The sequence below is a fragment of the Blennius ocellaris genome (genome assembly GCF_963422515.1).
Source record: "Blennius ocellaris genome assembly, chromosome: 1".
NCBI lineage: Eukaryota > Metazoa > Chordata > Actinopteri > Blenniiformes > Blenniidae > Blennius > Blennius ocellaris.
The window spans coordinates 32,685,460-32,698,274 of NC_137650.1; the positions used below are offsets into that span (position 1 = coordinate 32,685,460).

At 42.2% G+C, this 12,815-nt stretch overlaps 1 protein-coding gene across 1 annotated transcript; it reads right to left on the reverse strand.

Moving 5' to 3' along the window:
- Positions 1-1,222: 1,222 nt before the first annotated feature.
- Positions 1,223-11,152, reverse strand: LOC308141022 (lactase-like protein; the record flags this gene model as incomplete). The annotated part of the gene is made up of 13 exons (XM_080511024.1): positions 11,065-11,152; positions 10,777-10,937; positions 9,390-9,477; positions 8,709-8,818; positions 7,800-7,928; positions 7,624-7,719; positions 5,872-5,926; positions 5,585-5,746; positions 4,248-4,522; positions 4,036-4,162; positions 3,181-3,380; positions 3,034-3,097; positions 1,223-1,338 (listed from the first exon to the last, which is right to left on the reverse strand). The coding sequence occupies exons 3-13, from the start codon at positions 9,460-9,462 to the stop codon at positions 1,223-1,225; spliced, it is 1,407 nt and encodes a 468-aa protein (XP_080367150.1). The 5' UTR covers positions 9,463-9,477; positions 10,777-10,937; positions 11,065-11,152.
- Between the last annotated feature and the right edge of the window lie 1,663 nt (positions 11,153-12,815).

Here is a 12,815-nt window from a genome sequence, read left to right on the forward strand (position 1 = left end):
AAACCTGCATTTCTTAATAAATCCTGAAGGAGGCAGCAGCGGGACAAACAATCAACTTCCGGTTTAAACCGAAGAAGAAGAAGAAATTGAGCGCGGGAAACTGAACCGGGAGGAATTGTAAACACGAAGGGTTAAAAAAAACCCTTAAGTTTCATATTGAATCACTTTTATTCAGATGTACACGAATAAAGAGAAATGAAGAAGCGGGCGGAGGAAGACTGTCAGTCTGCATCGTGTTTTTTCAGAGTTGTTAGTGAAGATAAACATTTTCAGTGAAAACAAACTCCGATTCTCTCGTGAAGAAAGAATTAAAAAACGACTCTGCTTCCGTCAGCGGACAAATAAAAACACATCAACACGACAGAGTCTGTAAATCCGCGCGGAGGTGTACAAATGAAGTTAGTCGTCGTACCTGAAAGTAGAGCTCGGAGGACGAACGGAACCAAACCTCACTCACACACAGGAACTACGTCACTGTGATGTACGTTTCAAAGTAAAATCCACCGGAAGTAGATGAGTCCATCGTGCGCCCGCGGGTCAAAATCACTTTACAAACTCATGCTATCTGAACGGGTCGTTTTCGAAACGATTCTTCTTCTGTTTCCAGTGGAGCTTCATGTCTGTTTGGAGCTTTTTTTTATCTGCTAAATGTGTAGATTTGTTCCCAAATTTTAGATCAAACATGTAAAATGTATTTTTCTTGAAAGGAAAAATGTGAATTCCAGTTTCCAGTGTGAGCTGCTTGAATTCCCGTTGTCGTATTCTGGTAACAATGATATTTACTTGAAAAGTTGTCGTGAAAATGGGGCCTTATGGATAAAGAAGGTTTTAATTAAATGTATACATTGCTATCATCAAAAACTTGTAAACTTATACATTTTCAAAGTTAAAGCTGGATTGGTAATCGGCAATCACTTCATTAGGAACACCGACAGTCGAACACAACAGCAGTAATAATAATTCTTCAATAATCACTCAACATTTAACTCTTAAAAATGTGTTTAATGAAAGTTTAATGATCAACAGAGTTACATCCCTTTATTTCTTCTCTTCACAAACACTTAATGAGCTCCTCTCTTGTTAGTCCAACCTGAAGCTAAAACCACACCGGAGCCATTGGTTACGAACTATTCTGGAGCTTCCAGTCGGAGGACGAGGTGTGGACAGGGGCGTGGACATGGTGGACAGGACGAGTCCTCCTCAGTGGGGGGGGGACTTCCTGTCAGAGGCGGCGTCGCAGCAAGAACATGAGGAAGACGGCGCTGAGCAGGATGCAGAGCGTGCACACGGTGGGAACCACGATCTCCGTCACCATCTCCATGTGGCCGATCAACGGGTCTGCGGCGACGGGAGAGTCAGAGCAAACACAGCTTCAAACGTCCGTCTGCGACGACACCGAGAATCCAACTAGCAATCAACTCCCGCTCTGAACAGTTAAGATTTTAAACTGCAGCTTTGAGCTTACTTTGAATAGTTTGAATCACTGGTTAAATCAGAGGTGTCAAACCCCCGATTCATCTTGAATGAGATGGTCTTAAGCACCTTTAACTTTAAGCTTTGATCTTTTACTTTGCTGTGGCGTAGAGCACACGTGATGGAAATGTCGGAGTTTTCACAAAATCAAACAGTGACTAACTGGAAAATCACTACAATGTCGACATAAAGAAAACTCTTTGAAACCTTCTGGTGCAGAATACAGCGAAAGCGGCGTTGTAGTTCCGTACACACCCACTTCCAAAATCCCCCATGATGCACCACTCGGCAGCATCCACCTGGATACTGTGTTAATCCAGCAGATTAGACTCACAGGTTTATGTTTTACAGGGACTAAAAATAAAACATTCGTGATGGTGAGATTTGCGAGAGTGTCTGTGAGTGCGGTGGTATTTTATATGTACCTAAACTTCATCATGCACTGGCCAAGCCTGTTGCATCCCTGCATGTTCCTGCTCTCCCTGGGATTGTCTTCTAGCTGGAGGGGCAAAACAAAGAAAAACCCCATTAGAAGGCAGAAAGATGGAGGCTTAGACTGAAGCTTCCTTTGTTTGGCCCCGAGCCAGCAGAATGAATACGGTACACGAGAACACACACTGATTCAGTTCTTTGACGTTTTACTCGAGATTCAGCTTGTTTTCATCGTGTCAACTTCATGCTGTGCCTAAAAGTTTACTACCGTAATTTCTGGACTATACGCTGCCATTTTTTTCACAGCAACTCATAACGACCACGACGCTAATTTATAATTTTTTATGGTTTAACGAGCTTCACGCCACCAAATTCCATTTCCGTCCGTATCTGAGCAGTTTTGTGGGGTAAAACTTGTCCTAAAAGTGATATTTCTGTCTCCCTGACCGCGTCGTGTTGCTGCTTTAACTTGGCAACGAGCCTCTGACGGCCGTGAGTGATGCGTTCAGGTGCATCACGGAAATCTCAACTGTTTGCGCTCTATACAATAGTCCAGAAATTACGGTAGATTCCTGTCGCACAGTGCAGCTTGCTGTGGAAGTCACTTGCAAAAGAGATTAATGATCTCAATGTGGTTCTCCTGACTAAAATAAAGGTTGAATAAATAAAATAAAAAGTGTAAGATTGCTAAAATGGGGCAGTGTGTCGCAGGCGTTGCTCCACTGGACAGAGTGACGAAAACATACAGCATGTAGGATTTATTTATTTTTTTAAATTTTTTTACTATTGTTGTTATGTGGATTGGATCGACAAGTGTGTATTTTAATCTGAACATTACAGTAGCAACTTGTATACACTTATTGTACTCAGAATAAATATTGGTGTATATATTTGTGGTGAATAAGATCAAAAACACAAACACAGTTCCCTTTTTAGTATATCTGATGTTTGGTACATTTTCACCACTAGATGGTGCCATTGGATAAAAAATAAGAGCTGGCCTCAAAGCCACCAAACATTTACACTATGAGAATATTTAAAAGTTCAACATGTTTGTAAGAAAGTGTTTCGGAGCCATAATATCCATCCAGACCAGTTTTGTTTTTTTTAAAGAGACAGTACACTGACCTGCAGCCAGCATCTGGTTGCTGGAGGAGCAGGTCTCCACCGACTTCCTCTTCCAGCTCTCCACCTGTGAACCACAGACAAACCCTTTTGACGCCGCCCGTCTCTCCAAGCGGCACCGGACCCTCCGAACGTGAACACCGACTCTACCTCTCTCTGGTTGGGGAACCCGTTGGAGCTCATGATGCGTTTGTAGAACTGCACCGAGGCCTTCGGGTACCGCGGCTTGTTTTTGTTCCGGAAGTCCACGTAGTAGAGCCCGAACCTCTCCGAGTAGCCCTCGTCCCACTCGAAGTTGTCCAGCAGGGACCAGGCGGTGTAGCCCTTCACGTTCACGCCGTCTTTCACCGCTGCCACGCAAACACAGAGGGTCACGGCGGAAGGATTCGGCCCGACCGATTCACACGCCAATAAAGTTTACGCCGGGAGTTGGCACTGATGGTTGTTCGTGTAATGAGACCAGAACAATAACAGTACGCGATAAACAATAACAGTGGGAGTACATTTCTATAGACGGACGACCAAGACGGCGACTGTCAAAATAAAACTACCAAGGAGAACATTGGTCTGAGAGTCACGACACGCCGTGTCAAGCGTGGTTCTTGTCCGTCTACTGAGCATGTGCAGGAGAATGCACATGACCAGTGGCAGCGTGTACCGCCGTCTCCACGACGACGAGTGTCGGAACGATTCCAGAAAGTTGCGTTTTCACCGTTTACATGACGACGGAGTCGGAACGTTTCCAGAAAGTTGCGTTTTCACCGTTTACACAGTGACGGAGTCGGAACGTTTCCAGAAAGTTTCGTTTTCACCGTTTACGCGATGACGGAGTCGGAGCGAAACGTTTCCACCTCGGGAGCCGTTTTCAACAAGTTGACTCCGCCCACCAGACCCCCCCACCCTGGAAATGCTACGAGTTTCGCGTTTTCACTTGAAAAACGTTGGCGTGTGAACGCGGCGCAGAGCCGCAGCGTCGCGAGCGAGCGGGCCGAGCGTCACTTTCACCTTTCAGCATCTCGTTGATGTAGTCCTTGAAGTACTGCACCCTCCAGTGGTCACACAGGTCGGTGCACAGCATTTTCTCCGACACGCCGTTCTCCGTCACGTAGATCATGGGGTTCCCATACTGGCTCTGCGGGTCACAGCGCAGTTTTTGTTTTTTGTTTTTCTTTCCCCGCCGCCGCCGTTCGCCGGGAGCGTTAAAAGTGTGTCGTCACCTTCACGAAGTTCAGCAGCCGCCTGAAGCCCCACGGCACCGAGTAGAGCCACTCGGACCCGGGGTCGGGCCACTGGGGGTCCACCAGCTCCGCCAGGTCCCGGTCGGTGAAGTAGCTGTCCCCGAGGCCCGACGGGTAATTCTTCTGGGTGACGTAGCGGGTGGTGAAGTGGCCGAGGCCCAGGAAGTCGCAGGTTCCCTTGATGTAGCTCTTCTCCTGAGGCGAGAAGACGGGGAGCCGAGAGGCTCCGAGACCCTGCTGGCCGCTTTTCCTGCCTGCAGGGGGCGCACACACACACACACACACACACACACACACACACACACACACACACACACACACACACACACACACACACACACACACATTACCAAGGAGTGATAATAGTACTGTACTGGTAATAGTAGCACCACTACTGCTATTATTACTGTGACTACTACTATTTCTACCACAACTATTTTAAGTACAACTATTTGTATTTCTACTATTACGACTACTATTATTACTTTTATGTGAAGTATTAGTAGTACCATTTATATTCACAATAACCCTTCTTCTTATTCTTGTTTATTTAAAAAAATATTTTTTTATTAGTATTATTATTATTTAAATAATAATAATATTTTTTTATTGAAATTTAACTTCCTCTACCAGTACTATCAACTAATTCTTTCACTACTACTACTACTTGTTTATTTTTTAAATGATCATTTTGTATTAGTCGTATTATTATTTATTTAAATAATAATAATTATTAAAATGTAACTTCATCTACCAGTACTACCAACTAATTCTTTCACTACTACTACTACTACTAATCATGCCTTTAGTACTTCTACTTTAACTCCTGCTACTAATATTTTAGCTACCACTACTAGTACTACAACTACTACAAGTTTACCGACAACATCTCATACTTCTACTATTACTCTTTTAGCAACCACTACTAATAATATTATTGCTAATATTACTACTAGTGATATTACTAGCAGTAATAATAATGATAATAATATTTCTAATATTACTATTAGTGATAGTAATAGTAATAATAATATTTCTAATATTAAAACTAGTGATAGTGATAGTAATAATAATATTTCTAATATAACTACTAGTGATATTAGTAGCAGTAATAATAGTAGTAATAACATTTCTAATATTACTACTAGTGACATTAGTCTAGTAATAATAATATTATTTCTAATCTCACTACTAGTAGTTTTGATGGCACAACTAGTAATACCAGTAAATCAAAGCCAATTCAACGTCGTCGTGAAGAAAACTCGTCTGAACGGCGTCCAGATGAGAGCAGCTGGCCTGGTGACCTTTGACCTTACCGATGTAATCCTTCATGACCTGCGGGTAATCCCCGTTGAAGACGGGCGTGGCGAACCAGCCCAGGTAGAACTGGATGTATCTCTCCGCCGCCTCGATGTCTCTCTGGTTGGACACGTCCACCGGCTCGCCCCAGTCGGCCGTCAGAGAGATTCCCACCAGGCCTGAGCAGAAGGGACGCCACCGTCATCCTCCACCGCTAACTGAAGCTAAACTGCGGCTAACTGAAGCTAAACCGCGGCTAACTGAAGCTAAATCGCGGCTTGCTCGCCTGGCCGCCGGTACTCACCCCTCTGTTTACTCCTCCACTTCACGTCGTACGTGTGCCACACTTTAGCGTGAGCCTGCAGAGCAGAGCACAACGATGGAGCTTCAGACTTTAAAGACGTTTGACAAGAACAAACTTCCACCTTTCAAATGTGGAAAATCAGCATTTAGAAAAGTTTTTGTTTTTTTAAGTGTTTATAACCTGTTTAGTCACGTTTTTTAACCTGTATTTAAACTAGACTTTGACTCGATTCTTGGTTCGTTCTAAACTGGTTTTTGGTTTTAAACTAGTTCTTGTTTCTAAACTGGTTTTTGGTTCTAAACTGGTTTTTGGTTCTAAGCTAGTTTTTGGTTCTAAACTGTTTTTTGGTTCTAAACTGGTTTTTGGTTCTAAACTAGTTTTTGGTTCTAAACTGGTTTTTGGTTTTAAACTAGTTTTTGGTTCTAAACTGGTTTTGGTTCTAAACTGGCTTTTGGTTCTAAACTGGCTTTTAGTTTTAAACTGGTCTTTGGTTCTAAACTGGTTTTGGTTCTGAACTGGCTTTTAGTTTTAAACTGGTCTTTGGTTCTATACTGGTTTTTAGTTCCAAACTAGTTTTTGGTTCTAAACTGGATTTTGGTTCTAAACTAGTTTTTGGTTCCAAACTAGTTTTTTGTCCTAAACTGTTTTTTGGTTTTAAACTGGTTTTTGGTTCCAAACTGGCTTTTGGTTATAAACTGGTTTTTGGTTATAAACTGTTTTTTGCTTCTAAACTGGTTTTTGATTATAAACTAGTTTTTGGTTCTAAACTGGTTTTTAATTCTAAACTGATTTTTGGTTCCAAACTGTTTTTCGGTTCTAAACTAGTTTTTGGTTCTAAACTGTTTTTTTGGTTCGAAATTGGTTTTTGGTTCTAAACTAGTTTTCGGTTCTAAACTAGTTTTCGGTTCTAAACTGTTCTTCGGTTCTAAACTAGTTTTTGGTTCTAAACTGGTTTTTGGTTCTAAACTAGTTTTTGGTTCTTGATTTGTTTTCCATGTAAATTAGTTCATGAACTGGTTCCTGACTTTATATTTTTGACTATTGTCTGAAGAATGTTAGGATTTGGACTGCTTCTTAACCTTTGTGGTCGAGTTTTGGAACCGATTTTTTTTAAAACTGATATTGGGTTCTTGAGATGAGATTTAGGACTCAATTTAAACTGATTAAAAAAAAGGAGAAAGATATTTAATAACCTCACCACTCTTTCTTTTTAATAATTGAAATAAAGTTGATTTAACGTGTGTTCCCCAGGGTTCTATCCTGGGACCGTTAACATTCTTAGTTACGCACATTTTTCACTAATCTGAGATTAATTGTTTTCCGTTTTCCAACAAAATTATCTAAAGCTTATTGTCATAGAGGACTGAAATAACACAAAACGGTCACACAAACAGACGTGAGAGTAGTTGAGCTTTAACATTTTTGAATAAATTAATGAATAAATAAAATATAATAATTAAATAAAATATAAAAATAGATAAATAAATATATACATAAATACTGAGATAAATAATAAATTAATTAATAAAATTAATGAAATTAATAAAAAATATTAAATAAAAAAATAATTAAAATAATTAAAATAAATAAAAATATAATAAATAAAATATATAAAATAAAAAAATATATATAATTAATAAAATAAATAAAAAACATGATAAATAAAATAATATTAATAAATAAATAGACCAGACCAAAGTGTGCTGGAATCCTTGAGAAGTGTCAGTAAAAGTTTGGTTTTCTCAGTCGTACCTTGATGATGTGGTGAGCTGCCCTGTAGGCCCCGGACCCCTTCAGCTTCAGGCCGGGGGCGTGTTCGCCGGTCTCGTAGCCCTCCACGGCGATGGACTGGGAAAAACCAGCGACGCTGATCAAATCACGCTTGCGTGACACGGAGAAGCGGAACGGGGACGGCGTTGATCACTCACCCACGGGTTGTTGAAGGTGATCCAGTATTTGACTCGGTTTCCGAAACGCTCGAAGCACAAGTTGGCGAAGTCGTTGAAGTGGTTGACCATGCTGGCGTTCTGCCAGCCGCCATATTTCTCCTGCAACACCTTGAGGGGCAGCGGAGATAAGAGGTTTGTGTGCTTGAACCCGAAAAAGATCTGTTGGTGTTTTCCTGTGTCTGATTGTCTTCTGCTGCCTGATTGATTCCACCTCTTCTCGGTTTCCTTGTGTGTAAGTTTAATCTGTGTTTCACTTTGTCGTGATTATCTGTCAGGATCTGTAGTTTAAGTACTTTAACCAGGTGAACTACTGACTTTCCCTGGTAGAGGTCTTTTATAAGAAGTGCATTAAGGCCTTTTAATTGCATTCCAGGTGTCTGTTTAACCCGCAGAGCCACTGAAAATAAATTTTTTGCAAAAAATGGCTTCCAAGGTGGCGCTTTTTGAATACGCTCCGACTCGTCTCCGCGGACTTCGTCGCCTTTCCATACGAATGTCCGCCTATTTTCATTGTTAATGTTTATAACATTGAAGGAGAAATATGGAGCTCCACAGAGCCGACACAGTTTTTACTGACGTCTGGAGATAAAACTGAAAAATTAAACACAACTTCTTACATGTGTTGCTTAAATATTTTTTTTTCCATAATTGCGGAAAATTATTCTGAATTATGTTGTTAGATTGTACAGAACAATGTTTTTTATTAATGTATAAGCAAGTTAATTTCTTGTTCGGGCAGCTGCCTCATTAATACCCAGTTTATTATCTTACTTCTTAATTATTCTGTTTGTGCAATGAAGGTTCCAGTGGAATTCATCTTATATGTATTTCAGTCATGTTAAGTCAGACTTTAAAGGGGGGGGGGTCAGAAGAGCGAGTGAATGTCACCTGGGGTAAATCCCAGTGGTACAGAGTGACCATGGGCGTGATCTTGTTGTCCAGCAGCATGTTGATCAGGTCGTCATAATATTTGACGCCTTTCTCGTTGATTTGTTCGCCTGCAGGAGAGAAACGCGAATAAAAACCAACAAACTGACACCAAACATGTAGCCGCCAGCTAATAGCTGGAGTCTGTATATAAAGAGCGACTCGCTGCTCCAGCTCTCGCTCGCTGGTGAGCTTCAATCCAGTAGATTTTTTGTGCAACTTTATGACTGTAACATTTTTAAAAGGGTGGCACAAAAATAGGAAGTTAGATTATGTGAAAGGTTACCTGAAAAGTTATGAAAAAAAAAGAAAAAGGCAGGAATAAAGTTGGTAATTAATGCAGTTATTAGAACTTTGTCTCCTAAAAAAAATCAATGAAACAGCTACTATCTCACTAAGCTGACAATAGTGTTCTGTTGTCACCATGGCAACTGATTAATAACTAAATTCAAAGTGGTAAAGTTTTATGAATGGAATCAGCGAGAGTCTTACTGTCTTACTGTTGTTACCATGACAACAAAACCCTGGTCCTCCTACATCCTGCGGAGTTTAGAAAGCCTGGACTAAGCAGGCAGTTACTTTTCGTGATCAAATGATTAAATAAAAATAAATAAATAAATAAACGATTGAGGGTTTTCTTACTTTTCAGTCCGCTGGGTAAAATCCTCGGCCAGGAGATGGAGAAACGATAATGATTCAACTTCATGTCCTTCATGAGGGTCACGTCATCCTTCGAGACAAACAGCAGGAAACCAGATTATAATTTTTTTTTTAACCATTTCCAGTCTCGTGCTTCATGTGACGATGAGGTGGAACGCGATTGGTAATTTCACACACAAGCGTGATCGATTGAAATGAATTTCATTTCAAAGACTGAAATGTCCGAATCCAGTAAAGATAAATGAACACATAACGGCAGGAAGTTTAATTTCTAAATCAAAATGCCGTACACAACGACGCTATCTGACTGGGGGTTACCGATGACAGTTTCGCACACTGAAATGACAGAATTGCTGAAAACGATGTAGTTGACATGCCAGGCCACAAGTTGGCACTGTTTTTTCGGGGGGGGGGGGGGGGGGTGTAAAATGTGTAAGGACTCATTTACACCTGGCCTTAAACGTACATTTTGAGCGATCTGATCGCATGCGGCGAGTCGTGACGCAAGACCTTTTACATGTGTCCAATAGCCTAGCGCAGTGTTTTTCAACCTTTTTTGAGCCAAGGCACACTTTTTTCTTTGGAGAAATCTGGAGGCACACCACCACCCGAGAATGTTAAAATGTGAAACTCTGTAGCCTCTGTTAACAATATAAAGTCATTCTTATTAAAGTTTTATCAACAGGAATCAAATAAATACAGAAAAAAAAGTATTTCCCAATTTCTTTTCTTATTTTGACTCCCTCAGTGTGAAACCTGGACCTGATGGATGAAGAGCTGAGATCCTGGTTCACATTCTTCCTTTTCAAAAACTTCTCCATCACTGTCACTGACACAGTACTTTGATACAAGATGGTAGCAGGAGGTGGAGATTAACTAGACTGACGTCTGTTAAGTTTCGATTTCACCGACACACCCTAACATCTTGTCTCAAAGTTCTGTGCTGCCATCTATTGGCGAAGAGTATTTATACAGGATTACTTTGCAACAGAATTTTTTTTTTTTAGACAAAAATGGGAAATTGGATTATTTCCCACGGCACACCTGACTATATCTCGTGGAAACACCAGTGTGCCGCGGCACAGTGGTTGAAAAACACTGGCCTAGCACACAGTCACGAGTCATGGACACTCTGCCCCGGCCGCTTTAAGACAAGTCTCTGCAGACCTCCAGCACGGACGTCTGTCTTCTTCCCCATAGTTTTTTTTTTTTTTTTTTGGAAAGTTGTAAAAAAAAGAAAAGAAAACGGTATAACTTTGACTGATGCGTCCTCTTAAATGTCAACAATGGCGGGCACTGATTTCTGTCCACGCTTGTCTTTAAGGGATTCGCCGGAAAAAGTGTCTGAGGCTCGCTCTTCTCTTCTCACCTTGAATTTGTAGTAGCCCTCGCAGGAGAAGTCCCCGGTGTCGTTCAGGAAGATTTTGCCCTTCCTGTGGGCGAAGGCGTCCCAGATGCTCAACCCTTTCCCGTCGGTGTTCCAGGCTCCTTCCGTCTGGTAGGCCGAGCTGCCGGCTCCCCACGAGAAACCTGCACGTCAGCACAAACAATCCACACTGGAACTCTGGACCCACGGATTCGGGGAGACGAGACGAACGGGCGAATGAGTAAGGAGCGTTGCTGGACGGTAGCTCCGGCGCGGACTCCTGCCTCCTACCTGTCGGGAAGGTGCTGTAGTAGAAGGACGTCCTGTCGCTCTTGGTCCAGTCGAAATCCTGGCCGGCCGAGACGCACAGCAGCAGCGTGAGCACCAGACCCCAGCTCGGCGTCCCCGTCTTCATCGTCCCCGTCGTCTTCAGTCACACCTGCGGAGCACACACACGCACAAGTCAGACGGCGGCGGATCAGAGTCTCCGTCACGCGTTCAAGCCCTCGGGTCCCCCAACCTGCAGCTTCATTTCAGCCAGCTGTGGGACACACTGACACAAAAGGCTATGAGAGACAGGAAGTAGGCCAGCTTGTCCAGCGCGCTCAAGAGAAGAGCCATGGGGGGGGGGGGGGGGGGGTGGGGGTGGGTATGGCGGGCGTCTCCGTGCTGTGGAAGTCAGTCTGAATGTGGCCGCCTGCTGATGTTTCCCCGGCTTTCCAAACCTCGATCGGCGTCACACGAACACGTCTGACCTGCTGATTTGCCTCCAAAGAGCCGGAAACATCTCCCAGCTTCTGCCTCGGGCCTCTCCACGCCGCCGCTCCACCGCCACTGTCCCCACAAACAAAACCCGCAGAGGCATCCAGGGCTCGTCCTGCCATTCATCTACACACACACACACACTCTGAATACCCCCCCCCACCCCCCTCCCCCTCACGCATTGGGAGGCAGTGAAGTGTGAGGGTGAATTCTGCTGGGGTAAACACATCTTTTGGAAAAAGGTGGGATTCTGACGCCGTAAGCAAAGTGAGTGTCAGAACGGTTTGTGTGGATTCAGACCGTTTCACAGCGACGCCGCGGGCAGAGCAGCACTTGATGTGATCAATAAATCACCCACTTTCAATCGGGTCTTTAACGGGCAGGTTGTTACTGGTCAGTTTGGGGAAACGTGGACACCAGAGAAACATTCCTTACCAGTTTTATACATATGAAAATTCAGTCACACGGAAATAAAATGTGCTCGTTATTGGCATGTTGATGAGAAGCAACATGTTCCCAGTATCGATCCCTGTGGTGCACCATATTGGACATATTCTGCACTTAAAGCAGTTTTACTTGTTGTTATTGGATATATAGACACATTTCTGGGTTTTTTTTTTAACCACTAGTAAATCATTGTAAATCAAAATTTATAGGGAGGAACATATCGTATTTGTTGATTTACATATTTTATACAAAATTGTTTTAATAATAGATTTTGGACTTTTGGAAACAACCGTTTGTTTATTGGGTTGCCAACATATTTTTTTAAAAACAATTTCAACCCAAGTTTTTAATATATATTAATCACAATTTTCTCAGACACATCAAATGTATTTGAAGAACAATAAAAAAAACTATTAGTCAATTACTGATGTGACATATTTGTGTAATTTTCAGGTTGATTTACAATTTCAAACATTTTTCAGAGCGATTACAAAAATAAACATCAAATGCAGGTCAATTTATCACAAACAGGAAGTCGGCTAATTAAAGCCGGTCCGCTTTGCTCCTGCAAAACAAAACAGTTCATGTGTTTGCGACGGCGTGTTGCATCATTACAGCTCTTCTGATAACACCCTGTTTTCACCACTTCATATGTGTTGAATATCTGTGAACACTTAACATGCAGTCAGCTCAGTGGAACATTGTTCTTTAGAGGTTATTCTCCATTAAATATTCAGTTAAACAAGAAAATAAAGTTTCCACTGTAGGTTCAAGCGGAGGGCAGCAGGCACACAGTGTGTGATGGTGCCTCCTGGTGGAGCAAAGAAATTAGT